Source organism: Notothenia rossii, assembly GCF_949606895.1.
Source record: "Notothenia rossii genome assembly, chromosome: 4".
Taxonomy (NCBI): domain Eukaryota; kingdom Metazoa; phylum Chordata; class Actinopteri; order Perciformes; family Nototheniidae; genus Notothenia; species Notothenia rossii.
This window is the reverse complement of record NC_136902.1, coordinates 13,908,964-13,934,713: the sequence shown is the minus strand read 5'-3', so window position 1 is coordinate 13,934,713 and position 25,750 is coordinate 13,908,964. Positions and strand designations below refer to the sequence as shown.

Below are 25,750 nucleotides of genomic sequence, written 5' to 3'. Positions count from 1 at the left end.
CAATCTGGATGGACCCAGCCATAATCAAGGAGCACTGCAGCCGGTTATATTAATATATCATTCACAAAATAAAAAATGATTTGGGTTATTTATAAATCGATCAAAATGTAAACAGTTATTGAAACAACCTTTTACAGAACCAGATATTTTGAAAACGTCACCACAGGTGTTATGTTAACATTAAAACAAAAAAAACTCTGAGTGGTACGTTAATGTTTTATATTTTGGACCAAATTCATGTTTTTTTGTTATCCAAAAAGAGATGCTAGCTTTACACATCGGAATTCCGAGATTTTATTTTGGAAATCCCAACCGGAAGCTGCTGGTTTGACACTGAGGAGGCGGAGCTTCAACATCCGAGAAGAAGGAGTCCTCCCCGGCAGTGCTGAGCTAACTGATGGCAGCATTGTTACAAAGGTAATAAGCAGGTATTAACAGCTCCTGCAGATTTCTGGTAAGTTAAAACAATTATATTTGTTCATACGTTTTCATCCCCGCTTTATTTCAATGCTTTTTTGTCTATTGAAACAACGTAAAAGCAGAAGTGATTGATAGTATACGTCAGGTACAGTACCCCAATGCTCTGCTGTATGAGACATTATGACACAGTGGTGCAATTTCTCCGATCAATTATTCAATTATAATAAACCAGATTAGTTATTGTGGCTTTTGCACTAACCTAGCTTCTGTCATAATACCTCTGATAGTATATTGGACATGAGCAATGGTGGAAAAAGTGTCCAGATGATTTACTTGGGTAAAAGTACTAATACCACCCTGGTAAAATACTACATTTTGAGAATGGTACTTAAGTAAAGTATTGATGTAGGATTAGGTAAATATACTTTACATTTTTAATATATTTTTTTAAAGCAAAATTGCTTCCAATACATTTTCTGTTAACCCACTCATGGTTTTAGTTACTTACATGTTGGATGGTGTAATAACCAAATAAATCATATTTTAAAGTATTACAAATCTGAATTTATAAAGTAACTAGTAAATAAATGTAGTGGAGTAAAAAGTACAATATTTGCCTCCAAAATGTAGTAGAGTAAAAGTATAAAGTAGTGTAAAATAAAATACTTAGCAAAAGTACAAGTACCTCAAATATCTTCTTGTGTGTACACATTACTACATATACTTAGTTACTTTTCACCACTATGTGCAAGTCAGCAATGAGTTTAGATGCTACAACTAACTGAATAGTTAATGAAAAATAATGGCAAACAATTCTGACAGATCATCAACTATTACAGATTAGAATAATTCACTAGTTTAAACTTGTCCATTTTGGATATTTACTGGATTTTGGTGTCATTTAGGGTGTTGAACTAAATATTAGAGTATTGGATATTTAAAAGATATTTAAACATGTCAACATTGGTTTGGGAAATAGTTATGGACATTTTCCCCAGTATTTTCTGATTTATGGATCAAATTGTTAATCATTTTGTTGACCAAAAAAATAGGTAATGAACATAATATTTGGTTGCCTCCCTAAAACAAGAGAGAGTATACAATCTGAAAGGGATGAACTTGTCTTGTCTGTATCTCAAGAAATATAATTATTAAGTAATTATTTAATCACTGGTGAGGTTTAAATTAGTTTATAAAATAGCCTGATACTTCACCTCCAATATTAATTCCCTTGCCCTTTTTCCTCCAAGGATCTCTTTCTGTTAGTCTCAAGCATCCTTAAATATATAACAGCATTATTACCTAAATTAGATTTGATCATCTGTTATCAATTCACTGTATTGTATGCACACTCAGGCAGTGTTTGTTATGATACAGCAAAACCTTGTCCTCCACAGAGAGATGCTGACCTCATCCTAACAGGGACCAGATCAGCTGATGCAGGACGGCCGGACACAAATCAGAGCGATCATGGCGGGCCGGCAGCAGAGAGCTGCAGCGGCTGCAGACGGCTCCTCGGAGGCCAGGAGGACGGACATCAGGGCCACTGAGAAGAAGTGCTGTGAGTGGTTTATTTGTCCTCGTTTTCTGAGACTGTAACCTGATCTGTAGTTATTATTGACCTTTATGCACCTGCACTATTGCATTATTTAATATAATGCAGTACCAATGCGCTGTAAATTGTGAACTTTTTTTTTTTAATCACATTTCCTGCTCAACGGGAACTTGGTCACGGGTAAATAGAGGTGATAAGGTTTCAGCAGCCACTGATTGTTAAATGTCAGCTTTGACGCACCTTCTGTAGTCATCAGTATGAGAGCAGTGTACTGTACAGGTACTGCAATGCACAATGAAGCAAAGAAATACAGCAAGAAGCAAGGTCAGCACTGTGAGTTATGTGAAATCAATGAAATGTGTTTTATTTCCAGTAAGTGTTTGAGGATTATTTATACAGGAAGGTGAAATGATTTGAACCAAGATGTGTTTATAACAAACCTTTCCTGCTCTGCTCCAAGCTGCAGACATCTGTGTATACAATCTCCAGTCAAGTCTTGTCTTGCCAAGTTTATGCTTTTTCTGGGCTGAGCAATGGTCATGGTTAGGGACACTGAAAGTAAAAGTAGCGAGACAATGTGTTGACATATTTTCCCTTCGATGTCCTAGCCAAAAATCCTGCAGGTATTGGGAAACATTAAGTCGTTAGAAGACAGTCACAAGACGGAAAAGTTCAACTAAACGTTAACTAGCTGGTAGATGAACAATGCAGGGGTGACATTGGATTATTTCACAACCCTCCCTCTGCTTCCTGTCAGTAAACAGTAGGCATATCTGCCCCTTTTTACAACATGAATTACATCTTTTAGGGGCAGGTTTAAAGTAGGGCTGAACGATTAATCGATTTTAAATCGAAATTGTGATTTAAAATGATGCAATTATCAAATTGCAAAGCCTGTGATTTTTTTATTTTCTTCTTGTGTGTCAGTCATCCACACCAATCAGAAGTACTGTGCTCCACATGTACCAGCCATTGTTAACCAATCAGAAGTGGCCCATGATAGAAGGTGATAGACAGATTGATCCAATCACCTGCCAAGTCTTTTTGAAATACTTTTCCAAATGGCTTCCAATGGAGCTTTCCTAGATGGTTTGGTGAAACAAACCATCTGAGTCAGGTTAGTAATGCTCCATCACGTGTGTTACATCTATGACAGGGTGAATCTTAAACTGAAGCTTGACTTTAAAGCAACCCAACGGAAGTTTCATGTAAGTTTAGTTCTTTAGTTCTTTCACTCGTAGCTCGGGCTGCGGGGGTGCTAGAGACGGGAGCACGTTGATACGACCTTCCTAGCCGGAGATATGGCCGCATTTTACAATAAACTTCTGTTGGGTCGCTGAAAAACAAAAATCGCTATTAGATTATTTCCCCAACTCGTGCAGCCCTAGTTTAAAGTGAAAATAAAGTTAATTGTTAAACACAATAAATCCTTGCATGCCTAATAATTAACAGTTTTTTGTGTGTGTGTGTGTCTGAATGTTTCTTGTGTGTGCAGCCTGGGCCTCCTACATGACCAATTCTCCGACTGTGATAGTGATGATTGGGTTGCCCGCTAGAGGGAAAACCTACATGGGTAAGAAGCTGACGCGCTACCTCAACTGGATCGGAGTGCCAACTAAGGGTCAGTACAGAAGCAATAAATGTTTTATTTTATTCATGTTGTAACATTTGATCCGTCCACAAGAAATACAACCAATAAAAACAGGTGAGGCTTGGATTCAAAGGCCCTGTAATCGCTGTAAATGATCAAAAGAACTGTAAATGGAAAGATGTGTTCAGGGCAAACATGTATCTGCAGGGACAGATTACCCCAAAATCTAAAATACATCCTTATCTCTTACTCGTAGTGCTTTTTATAAATCTAGATTGTTTACAGACAAAACAGTTCACATGAAACCGCTCACGACAAAGTCTGTGGGTTATTTAGAGCAACTGCGTCATGGTTTCTAAAAAGAGACCGTTTTTTTTAATGTATTTTGGCGAGCACTACAAGCGAGTGTCATCTAGTTAAATGACATATGGCAGACATCTCTACGGCCAAGATCTCAAACACTCAGCAACTCACACCAAAATCATATAGATTGATAAAAGCATTAAAAGCAGAGAAAGAACGTACAGAATATCTTTCTCTGGTGAACTGTCCCTTTAAATGACGTTGTCCCTTTTTATGGAACTGTAATGGCATTCAGTGATAATACTTATCTGAATATCTGGTGCTTAGAGCAACGCTGTGTTAATACGTGGTTGTGTTTATCCCACCAGCCCCTATCAACAGGCGGTGTTTATAGTGCTCTGATGTTTTCACATGAATGGAATGCAGCTGAACTGGTCTGAGTCTTTTGAGACGAGGGGCCGCCGCCAGGACACCGTAATCTTGTCCGTGCTTTAAACGTCTCTCTTTCTCTCTCTGTTTGTGTTCCCTTACAGTATTTAACCTTGGGGTTTATAGGAGAGAAGCAGTGCAGTCATACAAGTCCTTTGACTTCTTCAGACATGACAACAAAGAAGCAATGGAAATCAGAAAGTGAGTTTCTCCTTGTGGTGAGATTCTTCCGTGTAGTACAATGACTTGACTTTCCCACATGTGTCCCTCTGCGTGTTTAACCGCGTTGCTACGCCCAATGAAAACACCACATTGCTTTGACATTTAAATGCCTCTGTAGACTGCACAGTGTTTGCTTAACAAATGGAGCTACACTTATTCAATTCAATAAAGAATGTCCCTGAATGTATTACTGCACATCATGTCTTTTAGGAAGCTTTTAAAGCTAATCTGATTTCCTGGTCAATTTTCTCATTATGTCTCCACAGACAGTGTGCTCTGGTGGCACTGGAGGATGTGAAGGCCTATCTGAATGAGGAGGGAGGCCAGATCGCTGTAAGGACACAGTGCAGCTGAATATACTGGTGATGATATTGATTGTAACTGGATTTGGTCTGAATATGTTTTGCTATCTGTCAGGTTTTTGACGCCACCAACACCACCAGAGAGAGGAGGGATCTCATCCTTAATTTTGCAAAGGATAATTCCTACAAGGTCGGTTACATTGATTATTAAATCATTTGTATATTTCCCATTCAATTCTGAATTTCTAATGCTTAGCGTCTTTTGTTAGGTGTTTTTTGTTGAATCAATATGTGACGATCCAGATGTCATCGCCACTAATATCCTGGTAAATGATGCTTTTCAAACTATTGGCACATTTTGCCCTTGAGTTGTTGGACGTCATGGTGAATCGTCTTTACAAATGTCTCTTTTTATAACAAAGGATGTGAAGGTCTCCAGCCCCGATTACCCTGAGAGAGACAGAGAGAGTGTGATGGAGGATTTTCTGAAGAGGATAGAGTGTTATAAAGTGACGTACAAACCTTTAGATCCGGACGAACACGACAAGTAAGAAGACATTTTGTTAAGGGTGCTAGGAGTTGGATTTATTTTCTGCCATCGATTTTGTTGAATACTTCTCAACAATAAGCATCCTTTAGAGCTAACTGTCCTTAATCATTTATTTATGTTGGCCCTGTAGATTATCTTGGCATATTTTTGGCCGAACATGTGCTTGCAGAAAGTGTCCAGCAGGGGGAGACAGAAGCTCATTTGTGATCGAAAATGTTTACTGTCTGCTCTTCTATTGGTATTTGATTTATGGAGCTGTAACACCATAAATGCAGTAGTAGTAGTAGTATAAATAATAATTAGTCGTTCATTAAGATCACATGGCTCTAGGAAAAACAGATAACTGGTGATATTTTAAATTTCAAAATGATAAAAAAACTGAAATACTTTATTGATCCTTTGGAGAAATTGGTTTACTTAACATTTGCTCCTATGCTCCACTAAATATATAAATCTATACAAACCAAGAAATAATCACAGCGTTTACAAAAGTGAACATATGTGCGTTATACTATAAGACACCATACATATGTATATCAACAACAGATATGTAGATATAGAAATTGTAAAATAAAGTTAGAATATTAGTATAATGTACACTATGTATCAGTTACCAGAGTTATTTTATTATGTGTGTTTATAGAAATAAAGTTACGTAACTAACAATATGCACATATTCTTGTATCTTTGTTTGTAGAGATCAGTTGTTGATCTTCTTGAACCTTGTCGCTGTTATTGACACAGAATGTTCTGAAGCGTGTGATAAATGAAATATCAGGAGATTAGGACTCCACCCAGAGTACAAGATGTCCCTTCCCTTGAGCCTCTTTTCAGAGTCTTCAGTTACAGATTGTATTAACCCTCTTTCTTTCCTCCCGCAGGAACCGCTCCTTCATCCAGGTCCTCAATGTGGGCCGTAGTTTCCTGGTCAACAGGGTGCAGGACTACATCCAGAGTAAAATTGTTTACTACCTCATGAACATCCACGTGCACTCCCACTCCATCTACCTGTGTCGGCACGGAGAGAGCCATCACAACGTGGAGGGACGCATCGGGGGGGATGCTGAGCTGTCAGAGAGAGGGAAGGAGGTGCTAAGAAACCCTCACTCTTACATTTATAAACTCAATAAACATAGCAGCTTCTACAGGAAGTGTTTTGCATATGGGGATTTCTTTTTATAAAACTTCCTTTCTGTCCTAGTTACAGTTTAGCCTAGTTTGGCACAAAACAAGTAGGAACTGCTAGCCTGGCTATTCTTTTTTCTTTTTGAAAGTTTATTTTAAAAACTTTTTAAACAGAAGATTGTGTGTTAATTGGCAGACAGTTTTTATGCTAAATTAAGCTAGCTGGCTTTATCTAACAAAAGATTAAGGGGCTATTATGGGGAGAAACACTTGACTCTATCCACTGTATAGGTTCTCTTATGTGTTTTAGATGTCAGTTCTTTATCATCAACACTTGGTTGATATTTCTTTCTTCAGTTTTCAGCAGCACTGAAGGGTTTTGTGGAGGAGCACCGTCTGTCCGACCTGAAGGTTTGGACGAGTCAGCTGAGACGCACCATCCAGACGGCCGAGGAGCTGGGAGTGCCCTACGAGCAGTGGAAGATCCTCAATGAGATAGATGCTGTACGTGCTCTGATGTGAAACTCAAGATACAGATGATTACATTTAACTTTACTTTGTATCAGACTTGCACCCGTCCATCTTGGAAGCTTAGGCAAATACTGAAATCACCATTTAAAAACGTGTTCTTCTTTTTCCTTTCCTATAAATGCACCAAAAGTAGGCTGCGTAGAGAAGCTAGCTGTTACCCTCCTGTTATCCTCAGATTGACTTTACACCCTTTATCCTCTGGGGTCAAGACAATGATCATATTCCAAATTGTAACCAACATGTATGTCTCTGGTGCTTTAGGTATCTTAGTTGACTACCTAAATAACCATTTAAATAAAAACATTACCTCAACCTCCCCCCCCCACAGACCCCTTTATACATCCAGAATTCCTATTATGTGACTATCGAAAAATATATAAATCACCATAAAACCTCGCTGACTGAAATAAAATTTTAAAGTAAGATCTTTTTGATGTTTTTAAAGAACCAATAACTAAAGCAGAGGGTAGGTTTATTTTACAATGATACATTTGCATGTAATTGCCACCTCAATATCATCCTACACAATCAACATGTGTAAAATATTGACATTTTAATATGTTTTATACCACTGAAACAGCCTGGGGTGGGGAACACCGATGCGTACAAAGTGCGTACAGGACATTTAAAAAAGATCTTCATGTTCATTTTATGTTTACCCGAGTCCTCACTAAATTAGGAAAAGTCATGAAATACTAAGTAAAAAAAATAATGTGAACCATTTTTTTTTAGATACGTTAAACATTGAATGGGTTCACACTGACCCCAAGGATAACGTCATCTGTACACATGTTACATTTGGTTTTTTTGCAAATCTGGTTTTGGACAAACTGTGCTGGTGTGTGTTTAAGTGTTATTGTTACTTTGTGTTTCAGGGAGTGTGTGAAGAAATGTCCTATGAAATGATTGAGGAAACGTACCCAGAGGAGTTCGCCATGAGGGATCAGGACAAGTACCATTACCGCTACCCTGGAGGAGAAGTAAGAGACTGGAAAATGATTTCTGCAAACACTTGAAATAATAGAACTAAAACTAAATTAGATTGATATCCCTTTCTCTCTAGTCCTACCAGGATCTGGTTCAGCGGCTGGAGCCCGTCATCATGGAGCTGGAGCGGCAGGGCAACGTGCTCGTCATCTGTCATCAGGCCGTCATGAGATGCCTGCTCGCTTACTTCTTGGACAAAAGTGCAGGTAACACGCAAAGAAACATGAAACACGCCCAGGCAAAGCCTCACAGTAAAGAAGCCGTTGATACATCTTAAAGCTATACTGTATTTGACTGCTTCCCCCGAGTCACTTGTTTTTCAGCTAGTCTAAATGTATCTAAAAAGGAACATTTAATAGCATGAATGTGTCAAAACCTTAATGAGACCAAAAAGTATCCTCATGCTTGATTCAAAGCTAACTTTAAACTATTCAGTTAGCTTTACAGTGAAGACAACTCTCAGTGTAGCTTTAATGGATGAGTAGGACTTCATTTTGACAAAACATGTTTAAAAGGCTTTATTTGTTGCTGTCTGAAAAGACTTGCAACGCAGCATTTTTGTGACCTTCAAATCTGACATGCGTTACTTTTCTGATGATACAAGTAGCAGGAAAATAAAGTAAGAGCTTCAACTGAATGGAGGGGGATTTAAATTCTGTAAAAAAGGTCACACTTGAAAACAATATTTGATGGAGCAAAGTCATTGCTGCAAATGGTCTTTGCCAAATTTGACAGGGTAGAAGGGAAACAAATATTCGATCTGGGGAAATGAAGTTTTTTGATGCCATCCCAGGAGGTCTCTAAGGCAGAACTGATCAAATGCGATTCGTCTCGATTGAATTTTTTTTTTTTACCACAAATAGTGGTGTTAACAGATAAATCAAGCTTTGAACTTTACACTAAAAAAGAGGCAAGCACACATTCAAACAATAACAAATGGGTATGCCATGGTCAAAAACAACTAGCAGTATTCAATCATCTTCCATATTTACATAATTTTGTCTGGATTTAATTACTATAAATTAAATGTACGGAAATTGTCTCAAAGTGAAAAATAAGAATGCTGAAGAACAACTGGCCGGTCAGAAAGGAAAATGCTGCTTTAAATCAAATCCAAAAATAGGTACGGGCAGACATTGTGTCAGTCAGCAGAGGATGTGGTCAGGCTGCGGCTCTGTGTCTCACCCACAGTTTGATGACTGCAGAAACCAAACTGTGGGTGCTGCTCTGACTGCACTTCATCCCACTGCACCCTCACATATGTGACATGCAGCCTCAATGTTCTGTCTAACCTGAGAGGGGAACCCTAAACATGACTGGGTATAAAACCTGCCAAAAACCTGTTTTTCTTCTTTTTGTTGGCACAGATGATCTTCCCTACTTGAAGTGTCCCCTGCACACTGTTCTGAAACTCACCCCTGTGGCTTATGGTAAGTCTCTGCACTGTTCAAAACTCAGCTCATTTATTCTCATATATTCAGCATACCGTAATAACCTAGTGAGGCTGCCCAACAACATCATCTCAGACCCAAACCATGTTCTGAACTGCCAATATGAACTGCTACCATCTAATTAGAGATACAACGTCCCGCGATTCAATAAAGTCAGACGAAAGCACTGCTTTGTGCTCCAGTCGATCCTCACAGTAAATACAGAGCTGAATCCAGATCAAATGCACGCTGAAGGGACTTGAGCATGTTTTCTCTCACTGATTGTGCTGTTGTGTTAAATGTTTGTTGTTTGTTGTTCATGTATTGTGTCTTGATATTTGTCTATGTTGATGTTACGCATGGAGCTGCTGTGATGCAACTCAAATTTCCGACTTGATCTGGCCATTAAAGTATTATCGTAACGTATCATTGTTTTCCTTCTGTTGGGTTGTGACATATTTCCCTCCCTCTCATAGGTTGTAAAGTGGACATGTTTGATCTGAAGGTGGAGGCTGTCAACACCCACCGGGACAGACCATTAGTAAGCCTGTGACTTTTTAATTATATTCTGTAAAAAGTATGTGGTTAGATCTGTCTGAAGCTGTCACTGTGAGCCAGAGTTCAGGGTAGTGCATATGTCCAGTGCGTGCAGCGAGGATCAGTTACCCCCTACAGCCATTCTGAGATTTTCTTTTTTGATTACATTTTTAATAAATAAAACCGAGCAGCAGAAACACAACGACAGAAAATAAGCAAGTTGCGGAGTTGAGATATAAAGAAACACAGAGAACAACAATCTATTGGCTTAACCCTCCCGGTATCACTGTGGACGTTTTGGTCCATATGGGTCATTTTTCACTTTTCATTTTACAATAACTTTGGTTGTGTTGTTGCAAATGGCCTAATTTTTTGTAACAAGGCTATTTTCTCGATCTATTTTGGAATTCCAATTTAAATTTTTCAAATCGGTCTTTAATTCACTGTGTAATAAATCGACTACACAAATTAGTCATTCGAGACCAAAATGTCCACTGCGAAATACTTTGATAAAAACATTATTATTAAGGTTTTTTTCACAACTTTTTTGGGTTCAATCTTTAAAGCAACTTCCGCCCTAAAATACCAAAAATGTAATCATTCTCAGGATTTTAACCCTTTAAATGCCATTTTGAATACATGAAACATATCTGGTGACTGGCTCTTTTTTTTTTATAACAGTCTTGGATATGTCAAAGATTAGCAGCAAATGGATTTTTTTGCATTGTTAGTTTTTGCACAAAATCAGACTGAACAAAAAAGTTACATATTAGTCATTCGGGACAAAAATGTCCACTTCCAAAAACTGCTCTAAAATGACAACAGATTAATATTTTTTAAAACTTTTTGGGGTAAATCTTTCAATCAACTTCAGTCCTGATCAAAAATACCAAATGTTGAATTATGTTCAGGATTTTAACCCTTGAACTGCCAGTTTGAAAACATGAATTTGCGTTTTCTAGGAAAAACATGCACAAAAAGGCAGTTATTTTCCATATAATGAATGTTGGGGGGGTCGGCTTTATTTTATTTTTTTATCACAGTCTTGGATATGTCAAAGATTAGCAACAACATTGATTTTGGTTGATTATTAGTTTTTGCACAAAATCAGATTGAACAAAAAAGTTACATATTAGTCATTCGGGACAAAAATGTCCACTTCCAAAAACTGCTCTAAAATGACAACAGATTCATATTTTTAAAAACTCTTTGGGGTTAAATCTTTCAATCAACTTCAGTCCTGATCAAAAATACCACATTTTAACTTATGTTCAGGATTTTAACCCTTGAACTGCCAGTTTGAAAAAAAAAACTCACACATTAGCCACTCGTGTCCCATCCACTCCCATTATAACCACATCTTTTGATCTTTCCGCCAAACCGTTATAAAATCATGCATTTTGTAATGTCAGGGTTTTATATTGGAGGAAAATAGTTCAATTTGTCCTTTTTATTCTATATCACCAGATGTGACATTTTACCATTGAATTACATGCTTGTCATTTCTTGGTTTCTTTGCCTGTTGTATAAAGGGGCCCTGACAGCCATTGGAGCACATGTATGAAACTAATATGATGTAGGTGTGTTGGTATGGATGTGGAAGAGTGGTATCGGCTGAGAAATGTGTGTGTGTGTGATTGTGTGTGAGAATGAGACAGGACTAAGTGTGCTCTCATGGCGTTTTGTTTTTCATTTGTGCTGTTTCATGTATCTTAGAAAGTAAACAGATGTATGATCTTGACCCAGCTTGACCTCGATGTTTTGAATTGTTTGGAACTTCAAAGTCCTTTGATAATGTCTCTTTAGCAAACAGACATACACAGCCCTACATGCACTCCTTTAATTAAATAAAAACACCTGGCTGCAAAGCCAAAGCTTCAAATACGTGTAGTTTGGCTGGCTGGTCATTTCATTCCTGTGATACGCAACAAGCAGTAAGATGAAGAGGAGCTTCTCTGTGGGGCAAGAGGTCTCATGCAGCCCGTAACTTCAGCTGCAGGACTCATCCTCTGAAACAGAAACACCCTGATAAGGAGAATCTGGTGTGGATCTGAACTGTCCTTGAAAGGAGTCAGCACAAAGATAAAACACTTTTTTGCCAAGCATGAGAAGGAGAATCTGATGTGGAGTTTGATGTGGAGTTTGATCCTTCTTCGTCCGACCCTTCCCCTGAAAGTGGAGAGGACACAGAGGATCCCATCCCGTAGCTGCACTACATGCCTCTGCACTATCCTATCCGGAGGATCGTGTCCATCATGGCAGTGGGTGGACATCAAAAAATTTTCAAATCTGGTTTCCCTCTCACGAGGAAACGCCACGCTACATCCCTGCTGCCAGAGGTTTGGTTTCAGGGCCCACGCGTTATGCCATCACGAGTGGCATAAATAAGAATTCATGACGTGGAATCCTTCTTTGATTTATTCTTTACTCCTGAGATCATCATCAGCAGTATTGTCGACATGACACACCTGCATGGGGGACGTTCGGTGGCAAACTGGAGGGATGTTGATGCCACAGATGTTTGAGCAAACATTGGATAGGATTTGGACATTATCAAAGGACTAATATATGTAACTTTTTTGTTCAATCTGATTTTGTGCAAAAACTAATAATGCAAGAAAATCCATTTTGCTGCTAATCTTTGAAATATCCAATACTGTAAAAAAAAAAAGAGCCAGATATGTATTTTTTGGAAAATAACTCATTTTCTCTGTTTTCATCATGAAAAAAAACAGCGGTTTCATGTTTTCAAAATGGCATTCAAAGGGTTAAAATCCTGAGAATGATTACATTTTTGGTATTTTCTATTAGGGCAGAAGTTGCTTTAAAGATTGAACCCCAAAAAGTTGTGAAAAAAACCTTTTAATATAATGTTTTTATCAAAGTATTTTGCAGTGGACATTTTTGTCTCGAATGGCTAATTTGCGTAGTCCAATCGAATGATACCGGAGGGTTAAAGGGAGACATCTGACCCCAATAAGCGAAATGCAACATGATGAAAAACAAACAAGCACAAGAAGAATTCAAACCCAAAATACACTTTACAAAGTTTAATGTATGTACACTTTTTCTATAAGAATTGCTTTCGAAAATACCACTTTTTTGGTGTGAATTTGCATGGTTTCTACTTCTGCCCCCTGGACTTATCAATCACCGTCCCCCAACAGACAACTTCTAAATAGCAACTGCCTATTCTTTAATGAACCGATTAGAAAATGCTGCACAGAAGATGAATCTGTGTTTGGACGGGAAATCCCAAAGGCATGTTTAATTTCTTTTTGTCTTCATGTCCTAATCAACCGGCTCCATATCTGCTCCCTGGTTGTAGAGTTCGTGCTGATGAGAAACCAAGAGTCCTAAAGAGAGTGGGTGTTAACACATAAACACATTCCCTGAGAAACCTCTTGTTAAATGGGCTGATAAATATCCTGTCTGCTGGGACCAACATGACGCTGGCCTTTCTATTTAGAGCTGTTTGTCTCAGTGACTTGTTCCTCCCTCGCCCTCTCATTCTGCCAAATCCATTTATCATGTCTTGTGTACATAAACATGTGTCCCCTCTGTGTAAAGAGATTCAGAAAGTTTCAGGAAAAGAGATTCTCTCTCTTTTCGTCCTGATCCATTTATATAAAAACCTGTCTGAAAATGAGCTGATCAGATTTTGGCCACTTTATGATGTCATAAATATTTGTAGGCTTGAGTAACCATTAGCCAATCACCAACCAAGGCAACCCCCCCCTACCTTATCACCTGAATCTCCTCCTAGAGCACCATTGGGTTCTTTTTAACCAAATATCTCTCAGAGGGGCGTGGGGAGTGGCTCCTTATTTTCATCTAAAGTAACAGACAGAGAATCAGCACTTTTGAAACAGGGCTGAAACAGAGGGGATTATGGGATGCTGCAATGATCTGTTTGGTGTTTGGAGCCAAACACTTCAGAGACATGTTTTGTATACTGTATATCTGAGACCTATAATAAAGTAATGAAAAACAGTATAATAGGGGTCCTTGATTAAGGTTAAAACATAAAAAAGCAAATTCTAATCAGCCCACCTTTGTCTGTCTTTCTTCACTCTCCAGAATAAAGTCCCAGCAAATACGGTACCGCCCGCTTTCCTCCGGAGGAACAGCTTCACCCCGTTGTCCAGCCAAGACCAGACCAAACGGCCCCGTCTGTACAGCGTGGGCAACCCCCCGCATGCCCGCAAGACCCAGGCCCCCACCTTACCCAGCATGCAGTTCTCTGAGGCATCCGAGGGGGCAGAGCTGCTACAAAGTGTAGTGAGTACTACTGTCATTGGTAGAGTTTTAAAGGTCTGGTAAATGGAGAGTAAACTAAATAAATAAATAGAAAAACTGGTGAATAATGATAAAGGATGGTAAAAGAAGTACAGTTTGATTTGTTTTATCAACTGATTGGAGTTATAAGTGTAAAGCAGAGTTTCTTTCTCACCCCTTGCATTAATAATTGATATATTAATAAATGTTTTGGACGTATAGTTCTTCTGTGTTTTGGTTTCTATGCTCCACATACATTGCAAAATTATTCTCCAGAGCAGGCCCATAGAACATCTCAGATATGTCGTTTTATTAAGTATCTTCAATGTGTTTCTTGCATGTTATTGCTCACAAAGTGACCTTTATTACATTTACTGTACTCTTTATACTGTAATGAACAGACAGGGAGTGTGTTTTCTCTGGTTGTTGACCTCAGATTTTTAGTATTAGCTCACCTGCAGTCGGTGCCAGTCAAAATAAACGCCTGGTTCCTTATTTGGCTCTGTGTTAGTCTTAATGCCGTCTCCCTTCCCTTTGCATCCTGCAGGACTCTGTAAACAGCTTCAGTGCAGCAGACACAGACAACTGTGTTGGGAGTTAAAGAAGCCAAAAGAGGTATTTTCAGCCTTTTCCACAACTTTATCACGTAAAACATCTGTACTCTCCATATATATCTCACACATTTTGTTTTTCCCTTTATCCCAGGCTTTTCTCCACATGGATGTAGTATCTCAACGACCAGCAGTAGAATCTCCACCAGCTTCAGCCATTACATTCTTAAGCAATTTATTTCACCATATCAGTGTAAAGCTATATGTGATATCTCTTTGTTTTTTGTTTGAAAGGTTATGTGCTTGTAAGTGATTGTACACATAGACATGATATCGATGCCTTTGCACAGAAGCCTTCAAATCTATGCTGGGATCCAGCTCAGATGAATAATGAAGTAAACATTTGTAGTAAGAAATACTCAAAAAACCCGTCTTAGTTTCTGGCACACTCCAGTCTTTTTTTCTGTATTAGATGTCTTCTCAGACTATTTATTTGAAAACATTCCCTGGTTGTGTGCGTCCTTCCTCAGGTGCAGGTTCTGGCTAGATGTAGTCATGATTTTATATTGAGTGTAGTATAAAGCTTTAAGGCTTGTGGTGGGCAGAACCAAGCTGTGAAATGTAATGAAATGTTTCATCAAACGTGCAGCAGCTACTGTTCCTTTCTTACTGTCTGACACATTTTCCACTTTTCTCTTCAGTAATGCCTTCCTGTGTTTTGCCTCCTGCTCAGATAACAGCTTTAATATACAGCACGGTTCACTTTGATAACGTAAAGCTGACAACATTTGAACTCCATAAAATGTATGCCAATATTTTAAACGCAGAGTGCTCATTACTTTTAGTGTCCTCATGGTTATACGCAAATATATGGTGTAATTCCTGATAAAATAAAAGTACTTCTTGTTAATTAATAGCTTTTAAGTAACCATATGGATAATCTCTATTCACATGACTTTGATTTTAATGTGGGCAATTGATTGGTATTTGGAAAAAGTGCCTTTTATTAAAGGACTACTAGGCTGTGACAATAGCAGAGTTATTTTAACATTTATAGTATGACTATGTTTCACCTGAATTGAAGGATTGACAATATATTTGCATGTCTTAAAGTGCTCAGGTGTTATTGCACATTGTGGCGTAAATGTTTCATTTATTAAAGTTAAAGGTGACCTATCATGCAAAATGCACTTTTGTACTTCTTTTATACATGAACATGTGTCCCCGGTGTTCCAGGGAACTCACCAAGTGTCAGAAAACACAACCCTCTCTATTTTCCTCCATACCCAAATCTCTAAAAAAGGGGCTGCAAGGGATCTGATACAGACTGATCCAGATTTGAACACTTCTGTGACGTCACAGAAGTGGCGCTACGGCTATTGGGCCAACTCCACCAATCAGGAGGAGACAGCCATGGATATTGCCGTTCGAAAGCGCTGGAGACGCTGTAGTACATATGCCAGGCCTGTAGATGGTGCTGTTCTCACAGAATCAGCCCATGTAAAGACAGTGTTAAGTTGAGCGAAATGAGGAATGGCTAAAATGCATGATCTGTTTGGTATTTTGAAAAATAAAAAGTATAAATATGCCTTATATAGGTATGGTCCTACACTATATTATTCAGATATAGCATGAAAGGTCCACTTTAATTTAAATGCCATTTTTACATTGAGTTCAGTTATTTTTCTGATTATGTTATGTTATGGTTATTTTGACCAGAAAATAATTTTAGGTTTATGAAGAAGGAATTTTAATGAATGTGATTTTCATCTGAAATGTGACCTCCCAGAGTGAGTCATAACTCTGGGAGTGGAAAGAGTCAAATTATCAGTTGTTATTTTCCTGCTCTGACGACTGAAATAATCCTTGAATGAGTCAAGTCAGATAAAAAGCTCTGATTATTTTACATGGTGATTACAGACATTAAACAAAAAATAGCCCTTGATGTACGCTAATGTGTTCGTCATTCTTAGTTGTTTTAAATAATACTTAACACTTTTGTCATTCTAAATCATCTGGTAAAAAAGTAATACAACATCCGTCCGTCCGTCCCTCCTTTGTTGCTCTCCCTGAGGTTTCTTCCACTTCTTCCCCATTAACTGTGGGTTTTCTTTGGAAGTTTTTCCTTCTCCAATGTTGGGGTGTAAGGACAGAGGGTGTCATATTTGTATGAATATTCTGTACAAACTGTAAAGGTCCCTGAGACAAATGTGAACTTTGTGATATTGGGCTATATTAATAAACTTGATTGATTGATTGATGTATTGATAAAGTATCTCTTTGTATAGAATATTGTAGAAAATCTCATTAAAAAACATACTATAATACATCGATAAAATGTCATAGTATGAAGAAAAAATGTCATAGTATGTCGAAAATATCAGAAAAAAAGTCATAGTATATTATCTTGACAATTCTGGAAATTAACGACATAGTATAGGGTTAGGGTTAACCTTATACCAGCGGTTCCCAACCTTTTTCAACTCAGGGCCCACTTAAGAATCAAAAATGTTTTTGCGGCCCACATTCAACCATAAACAATACGGAGGCTAAATAAAGTTCTGAATGGTAAATTCAGAACATGTGACACATTGTAAATTAAGTAGAACAGAGACCGCTGTCAAGGACTGTAATGACTGTTGCTAAGGAGGATCAATAAAGAGAAAGGAAAAGAGGTTAAAATAAAAAGAAATCGTAATAATGAAAATGTTTCCACACAAATCATAATATCTTTGCAAATTATTTGGCGGCAAATATTGAATTTACATTTACACCCTTTAATATTGTATGTGGGCTTTTAGATGAAGACCGCACACAGTTAATAAATAATAAAAATAAGTTTAATAAAAACTATTCTTCTGGCTAAAATACATATTTTTAAAAGTCAATCAAGGAGTAATCTTAATTTAAGGTGTTTTAAGAGTAGATTAAAAATAACATTTATTTTGAAAAAAATTATTGCCACAAAAATCAAAGGGTGGCTCGACACGCCATGAAATGGGAAATAATGAGCTCTAACGAAGAGTGGGATTAAATGAACAATAAACATGCTTGCCATGTTGTGTTTTTGGTGATATTTGGTTGTCAACCTATTTTTGTTTGTGAAATGTTGAAGTGGCTGACTGTATCTTTATTTCTTCTGTTTTCGTTTTGTTGTTGTCTGAGATGGGAATATCATCTCCTTATTGTTATGTGTCCATGTTTGTTTCTTAAGCCTGTAAACAATTTTTTATTTTATTTGGCGGCCCACTTGCAATGCCTTCGCGGACCACTAGAGGGCCGGGGCCCACAGGTTGGGCACCGCTGCTTTATACTATGTCTTCCTACTTACATTCTCTTGACTCTCTATTGACTTTACTTATTGGAACACAAATATCATTTTGTTTCTATTGTCCTAAATACTGAAAGAAATTTAAATTCACTTAGACTTGACAAATGATAATCATGGGTTCTGTTTAAAAAACGGATAGGAAGGTTATAGGTTTGGTTGATCACAGTAATGTTGGCAATACAACAAAAATAAAGTTGTATGTGTTTGGAGGGCAGTAGTCCTGTGTGCTCTGTTGTTTTCATGTGGGCTGTGCTTTCCCCGCTGCTCCCTCTGTGAGCCTTCCTCTATAAATTGCTTAATCTGAACCGGCTGTTGCCATTCCATCCGTCATCTGCCTGCAGGATTTGTTTACACGGAACTACACAGTCGACAAACATGAGGAATATCGGTCTGAATATTCTGCTTTTATCATTTGCCCTTGGCGTTTCAGGTAATTAGTAGAATAATTCAAATGTTGCAGATTGTTATTTGTTATTTGTATGTAAAATAAATCTTTTCATTTTCAAAAATAAAAGCTCAAGTACCAAAACAATGTTCGGCACCACCGGAGTACCAACATGCGAGACTAGTGAAGAAATACAGCGGCTTACAGAAGTTCCTGAGCGGGGAGAAGGTGTACTATGACTGCGCAGAGGACTTCACTCCATCCGGGGGGAGCAGAGCCTTGCAGTGTGTCGCTGGGGGATGGCGCAAACTGACTCTGAAATGCGAAAGTAAGTGCCTTGCATACTTGTTAGCCATCTAGTTTAGCATTTAAAATGGTCAATATACGGTTAAATGTTAATGTTTCTGTGATGGTTTTCAACGAGACGTTTAGAGTAATGTGATTTAAAGCATATTTTACAAACTGACTTTATCCCCCTAGCGCTCATGGGGTAAATTTACATGTAATCCTATTACATTATCGTGGTTACTAAATCTTATAGAAACAATAACATGTTTTAAAGTCTGAAAGCGAAGCAATTGGCTTTAGAATAAAACAAGAGAAAACATTGAAATATGTATGCAGCTTTTTATTAAGATGCTACCCAAACATTGACACTAGATGAAAGGATATTTACAAGTTTGTATCCCTTTTTTTTTTAATGAAAATTCACACAGACCAACAATTATTTTAGATAACATGAAGATGTAAAAGGCAAATCCTAGATAACCAATTCCTTTTTTACGATCAGACACATCTGTGTGGAGGTTAAGTGTTAAGATCAGAAGTGTGGGGGAAACTTCGGAAGCAATTGGAGACAGGATTCAGAGAGACACGAGGAGAGCTGGAGCTTTGATGGCAAACACTGGTGGTTTATTTGGAGCTTCGGCCGGAGAAATCACAAGACCTGTCATGATCCACGATCTGACCACACGGTTGAGATGCCAAACCAATTCTGAAGATCTCTACCCCAGACCCATGTATTTGGCTAGTTCTGAGAAAATAATCAACATTGTGCATAACAAGATAGAACCATAACACCTCTATCAGCTGACGCCAACAGGCAGACAAAACACTGAGAGCACAGCAGCCAAGGTTACAGGTGCGTGTGCTCAGTCAGGACAGTTTTAACTGATAAACTGGGTCAAAGTTATAGGCCTTGGAAAACATTTCCAACATATCAATGGTTGTGATTGGCCATCAACTCTCTCTCTTTCTTTTTTGCAGAGAAATCATGTGGCAATGCCGGGGATCTGCCTCATGGAGAGTTCCAGTATGAAGGGAACTCATTCATTGGGGAGAAAGCGTATGCTGTATGCAATGAGGGGTACGTAGAAGAATGATTGACATCCTGTACAACTTGATCAGAATAAGCCTTTGAATTTGTGTTTTATGTTCACAGATACTCTCTGAAAGGACTTAATTATATTATCTGCAAGAAGTCGGGCTGGACCAGTGACATTCCGTCTTGTGAAGGTGAGCAACCCTAAAGACTCATGATCCACAAACCATTTATATTCTTTACACACAGTAAGGTGAAGTTGCTGCACCTTAATAGATGATCTCAAGTGGGCAGTGTTGTCAAAAATGAGTAATTACCGTCTGCATGTGACGCACAATGCATATCCTTCATTTCATTTAAACACATTTTCCATTATGCAATAAGGATGTGATATCATATTTAAGGTTGTTCAGTATATTACTCATGTTTAGTTATTTTTCTATGTAAGTTGGAGGGAAGAGAATCACCTAACAGAAAATCTATTGAAATCTCCTCAGAGGGAGAGGCCACCTGCCCCCCCCCTGCAGTGGCCCGGCACTTGGTGAGCAGTGCTGGAGCTGTGTCTGTGCACCGGGTGGGGGTCTCTGTGACCTTCACCTGCATTCAGGGTTTCCAGCTGGATGGAGCTCAGAGCATCAGGTGTGGAGCTGGTGGTCTGTGGCAGCCCCCGCCCCCTCAGTGCCGGCCTGCACCAAACAAAACTCTGTCACCCAATGAAGGCAGTGAGTTAGTATTTCCACCACATAAGCAAGTTGTCAGCATTTTGGCAGTATGGAGAAATGTCAGTTTATTCAAAAGAAGAGCTCTGTTTCTAAACTTTTCTCTGTTCAGCAGGGGGATGCAGGGTGCCGGTAAACACTGACAACACTAACCTCGCTGACAGGTACATCAGAAAGACATGGTTCGCTTCTGGGGACAAAGTCTATTACGTGTGTGATGTCGGATACGTTCAGGCAGGTGGCAGCAGATACAGCAGGTGTATCGAGGGACAGTGGACCCCAATGGAGTTCAAATGTCAACGTAAAGACTTAAGTGACATATACTGACTTATTTTATCACTGTTATCGAATTGTCCTCTTCATTGTACTATTAATATGGAACAACCTTTGTGAAATCATATTTTTTCTTTTTCTCATTAAGAGGTCTATTGACTGATTGAGCAGCACAACCATTGATTTTTGACCGTTTGTTAAAAGGCATTTCTATAATTTTTTTGAAACATGTGGATTTCCTAGAAATGTGGCTTGTGTATGATTTTGCCCAATGATTTTAGATTTAGTTTTTTAAGTGCATGCTTTCTTAATCTGACAAATAAGGCTTCTGTATATTTCTGTCTTTGTGTGCAAACAGATGTTTAATGACCTATTTTACAGTCCTGATGACTGATAGACTGCAAATAAATATAAAAAACAATATTTTACAAGGTCACAATGAGCTGGTTAACTTAACCTTTATTTATCCCCAATAGGAAAGTCATGTGGCTCTGCAGGAGAGATTATGAATGGAGAGTTTACATACACTGGATTGGAGTTTGGAGACAAGGCTACAGCTGTCTGTGATGAGGGGTGAGGAAGATCCTTACACTGCGCTGCTTTCTTACATACTGTTATTCTTAACACTTACAGGATTTTCTCCATCTTGTAAACTCTGACTTTTGATAATGTTTCATCAGGTATCGTCTTGTAGGAAAGGCAACCAGAAACTGCCTGAGTAAAGGCTGGGACTCACGTGTTCCTGCTTGTGAAGGTGAGGTGAACAAGCATCATTTGCCAGTTGATCATTCATTTCCCTTCCTCTTTAGCTGTGCCAACACTATTTAACCTTTTTACAGCTGTGGTGTGTGAGGAGCCGTCAACAATGACCAACGCTGAGATGAGACACCGTCACGAGCCACCGTACACATACAGGGCTGTGATCAGCTATCATTGTCGCGCGGGAACCCTCATTGGACAAAGGAACATTTGGTGCACCAAGGACGGGACGTGGAGTAACTCTCCTCCTGAATGCAGAGGTTCATGATGCTCTTAGTTACAACAAACTTCCCCTATTATACTGTTTTTCCTCAATATGTCATAGGTCTCAGATACATATATATACACCTACACAAGAGCATGCATTGTAGCATCCCATAAACCCCTCTGTTTCAGCCCTGTTTCAAAAGTGCTGATTCTCTGTCTTTTACTTTAAATGAAAATAAGATGCCACTCCCAAAGTGGATTTTGCCTAATAGGTGACCTTTTAAGCAACTATATATTCTTCTGAATTTATTTCAATTTCTCCACAGAGGTATCATGTCCACCTCCAAATGTGGCCAATGCCTACTGGATGAGAGCTCAGAACAAGCAGTTCCAAGAAAGGGACAACCTCTCCATCGAGTGTGAGTGGGGGTACACGATGTCCGGCCCCAGCTCCATTACCTGTGGTCATGATGGCCGCTGGTCCCCTGGCCTCCCTAAATGCACACGTAAGTAATACATTCTTGGTTGAAGTTCTTCATAATATACATATTTTACAAAACTTATGACCATCTGTTTATTTCAGCACGTCACAGTCGCACCAACTGGAGGGGCTAACAAGCTAGCTGAAATTTGAACTACATTATTTAATCCAACCTGGTTAAACAGCAGTCCAGAGGATGGGACTAATGGTCTCTTAAGCTTAAAACTGTCTTCCTGCACTAATAGTAATATATATTTCGTACTTGCTCATAAAACTCGTATGAACTCATTGTTAAGACATTAAATATTTGAAATGAAGCTGAAGTACAGTATGTTTATTTCAATAAGTGTTTTGGACAGCGACAAGTACAAACTTGTTTCATTCACCTCCTGTACATAGTTTTTTTTTCTTTAACAGTTGATAATGTTATGTGTATCATCTCTATAGACTAAACGGTGAGTGAGCATTTCATGAACAAACAAGCTACAAGAAAATAAGAACACCAATTCCATTCATTTAAAAAGACAATACAAAATCCAGACATTTCTTTACATGAGCAATAACAATTCAAGTGCAAATATCATTATCAACTCTATGATACATCATAGCAAACTCTCGTTAAAAGGCAACAATACAACAAAAAAAAAAAGTATCAGGTTGCAGGAAATTAGCTGATTCTGGTTTGGGGGGGGTGAGTCTAATACCTGGAGATAAACTGAGGCCTGTGTGGAGGAATTACAAACCAACATTAAATCATGGTTTCGTCCAGCATCGCCCTCAAGTTTGACAAAATTGTCAACATCCCTTTGTCATCCTAAAGTGTGGTACAGGATTGGAAGTGTACCATCTCACTTTTTTTATTTACATGAGTGGGGACAAAACAAAACTCCCTGGAAAAGGAAACGGCATAAGAGCGCAAGGGTCAACTCTATTTCATATCTCCAGAGGGCTGAATGTACGGATTAAGGGGTTTGGGATTATCACTCTGACCATGCAGTCGTTTGGACCAATTTGACTGCAGTGGTGCTGATTATGAGCTTTAAACAATAGTCCCTACATTTGGGGGAAAATACTACTTTATTTTCTTTCTGAATGTCCTTCATGCAGTACCAAGGTTGAGAGGCAACAAAAGCAGAGACTCCAGGAAGTCCCTGCACCGTCGGCAAATTACATTGAGTTTTACTAAGCACAAGATTTTAATGTTGGTTTGGGATCTTTAGAGTTGCTGGTGGGTTGATTTTGTAACCGTGGGACATAGGCAGCCTAACTGTTTCTATTGTTTGTGGTTTACTAACTTTCTGAAGGCTGTTACTTCACATTTAATGTTAAGATAAGAATGGTATCTAATTCTCAGCAAGAAAAATGTCGCAACAATTCCTAACTACTTGGCCGATGAAGCAAAGTGTTAGATAAAAAAAAAACTAACAATTTTACCCTGTTTTGGTTGCTGTTCTCATAACAAATAATATTTAATTATTACACTTCTTAACAGACTTTTTTAGTATTCCTCTGAAGAGGAGATTAGTTGCATGTTGGAACCCAAACATTTTCTGCCCCAGTGACGGATACATATTTCATACAATGAGTCTTAGCAGGAATGCAGCTTGGAACACATTTCACAAGCTTTGTTGTGGGTCACAATAGGGTGTAACCAACATTAAGGTGTAGTTTTTTTATCATTACACTTTGTACTAAAAGGTAGGATTGCAGGCTCTGATTCTAGTGCACAAAACAAAGAAACCCACCCGTTTTGGGCGGTCTTTGGAAGAGCTGTCTTCATTGGGACGGAACAAAGTGTGTTTGAGAGGGTACTGGTGTCTTTGGATTTGAGACTGGTGGGGCAAAAGTGATTTGGGGGGTCCTGCGTAACAAAAGAAATGTAGGATTAAAGAATTCAATCCTCGTCTAATTTATTTTCATTATTTACAAGATTGAAATAAAAACTGGTTGTCCACAGAAAGGCAGTGTGAGAATATCAACTTACTGTGTATAAGAACTTTAGTTTAAACGTAGAGACTATTAGTGTCGAGTACATCAGAAAGACAGACAATATGAGATTGAAGAATTAAAGTGACCTTTTTAAAAGAAGCAGCAAACATAATGTCCCTCAAAGACATTTCTCTCTTATCTCTCTCTCAGAGACATGTTCCACTAGACATCACATTATCTCATTTCTGTGGCTCTCACAATTATTAGTTTGTTATTCATCTCCCAAATGTCCACTATGTTCCTGGAATTATTATCCCCTGTTTGTATTTGCTTTAAAAAAAAAAAAAGAAGAGCAACAGAAATAATCTGAAGGTTGGAAAACACTGGTACAGTCTAGACAGACGGAACAAAACACAGATTAACTGTTTTAACAGTAAAACCCTTGGAAACTGCTCTAAGAGCTCAAATATAATAAGGCTTCGAATGACCTGGAACGCAGCTGCGACATGAATTTAACAACCTCTCCTCCTCGAGGACAGCACACAGACACTGGAGATGGAACTAGGGTTACACAACACTTACAGTCATACTTAATGGTAGGAGTTGAGACTCAGACCGCTCATTTAAAATACAATAGCAAGCTCTATCAAGCTCAAACCACACACACAACATTACTCCTACTGTCTGAAATGGGCACTTTTGTTTTTTTGTGTGGTTTCATTGCACAACAGAAACCAAACCCTCTGAAATACTCTACATCCCCGCTGAATGGAAACTGACAACAAACCTAAAACACACATTCTCAGTATTTCTCAGGTCTGCATAGTGTTTATTGTCAAAGCTTATGGATATTAGGAGAGCGTAAACATACTAGTAAGTCCTGTGAGGGATGTGGCCTGTAAGGTGGAGGGGGGGGCGTCGGGGGAGGGGGTCACAATCCGGTGCTTCGGCCGCCGTGTAAGCTTTACTTGTATGGTCGCAGAAAAGCAGAGACTTTGCTGCTTATGAGGCGGATGAAGGAGCGGGGCAGCATCTCGTTGGACTCCCGAGTGGTGTACTTAAAGTAGTTGTTTGGGTGAGCCAGCACGTCAAAAAGAGTCTTAATCAGTTTTTTATCCTGCAGGGAAGAACATGCGGGTGTAAACGTCACACTTAGCATATTTTCTTCCTCAATAATACGTTTGAATTACATGTCAAGCTATTACACAACACTGCCAAACAAATTACACACCTTTATGACGGCATTAGCAAATCTTTTAATTATTAATGTACCGACTGACTAATGCAAGTCTTGTGTTTTGTTTTTCTGAACAGACAACACCTTTAAGGTTCAGCTTGTGGTTTGATGAGTCACCACAAGCTGGTGGTCAAGTATGACAGGTGGTCGTATATATCAACAAGAAATTAAAGCCAGAAAAAAACACAGTAAAAACATTTGCTAACCTTGAGGATTTCCTGGTGGTTTTCTGAGGCGTAGAGTCTTCCGTCTCGCACTATGTCCTCGACCAGCTGCTCATAGTCCTCTGAATAAAAA

At 38.6% G+C, this 25,750-nt stretch overlaps 3 protein-coding genes across 7 annotated transcripts in view; 2 read left to right on the top strand and 1 right to left on the bottom strand.

The window, feature by feature from the left end:
* The first annotated feature begins 301 nt into the window (after positions 1-301).
* LOC307035051 (6-phosphofructo-2-kinase/fructose-2,6-bisphosphatase 2-like) lies at positions 302-17,068 on the top strand. Of its 2 annotated transcripts, none has more exons than XM_079674016.1 (17): positions 302-417; positions 1,818-1,981; positions 3,471-3,596; positions 4,403-4,499; positions 4,787-4,853; positions 4,938-5,012; positions 5,092-5,148; positions 5,245-5,369; positions 6,254-6,461; positions 6,855-7,001; positions 7,904-8,008; positions 8,092-8,221; positions 9,383-9,445; positions 9,922-9,986; positions 14,063-14,263; positions 14,808-14,875; positions 14,966-17,068. In XM_079674016.1, exons 2-16 carry the CDS (start codon positions 1,858-1,860, stop codon positions 14,859-14,861), a joined length of 1,644 nt encoding a protein of 547 aa, XP_079530142.1. In that variant the 5' UTR covers positions 302-417; positions 1,818-1,857; the 3' UTR covers positions 14,862-14,875; positions 14,966-17,068. The 2 variants fall into 2 exon arrangements, with proteins under 2 accessions (XP_079530142.1, XP_079530141.1); XM_079674015.1 differs by having other exon boundaries at positions 335-454.
* A 1,345-nt stretch (positions 17,069-18,413) lies between these two features.
* Positions 18,414-22,604, top strand: LOC307035710 (complement receptor type 1-like). 2 transcript variants are annotated; one of them, XM_079675358.1, is made up of 11 exons: positions 18,414-18,572; positions 18,658-18,855; positions 19,794-19,893; positions 19,969-20,042; positions 20,346-20,570; positions 20,683-20,868; positions 21,317-21,413; positions 21,521-21,594; positions 21,680-21,859; positions 22,133-22,312; positions 22,390-22,604. In XM_079675358.1, exons 1-11 carry the CDS (start codon positions 18,518-18,520, stop codon positions 22,419-22,421), a joined length of 1,401 nt encoding a protein of 466 aa, XP_079531484.1. In that variant the 5' UTR covers positions 18,414-18,517; the 3' UTR covers positions 22,422-22,604. The 2 variants fall into 2 exon arrangements, with proteins under 2 accessions (XP_079531484.1, XP_079531483.1); XM_079675357.1 differs by having other exon boundaries at positions 20,680-20,868.
* A 2-nt stretch (positions 22,605-22,606) lies between these two features.
* The window catches only part of scube3 (signal peptide, CUB domain, EGF-like 3), a 69,840-nt gene continuing 66,696 nt past the window's right edge, over positions 22,607-25,750 (bottom strand). For all 3 annotated transcript variants that reach the window (XM_079675355.1, XM_079675356.1, XM_079675354.1), the window contains 2 exons: positions 25,660-25,739; positions 22,607-25,333 (listed from right to left, as the gene is read on the bottom strand). In XM_079675355.1, the coding sequence (XP_079531481.1) occupies positions 25,181-25,333; positions 25,660-25,739 (233 nt within the window). In that variant the 3' untranslated portion in view covers positions 22,607-25,180. The remainder of the gene's footprint in view (positions 25,334-25,659; positions 25,740-25,750) is intronic.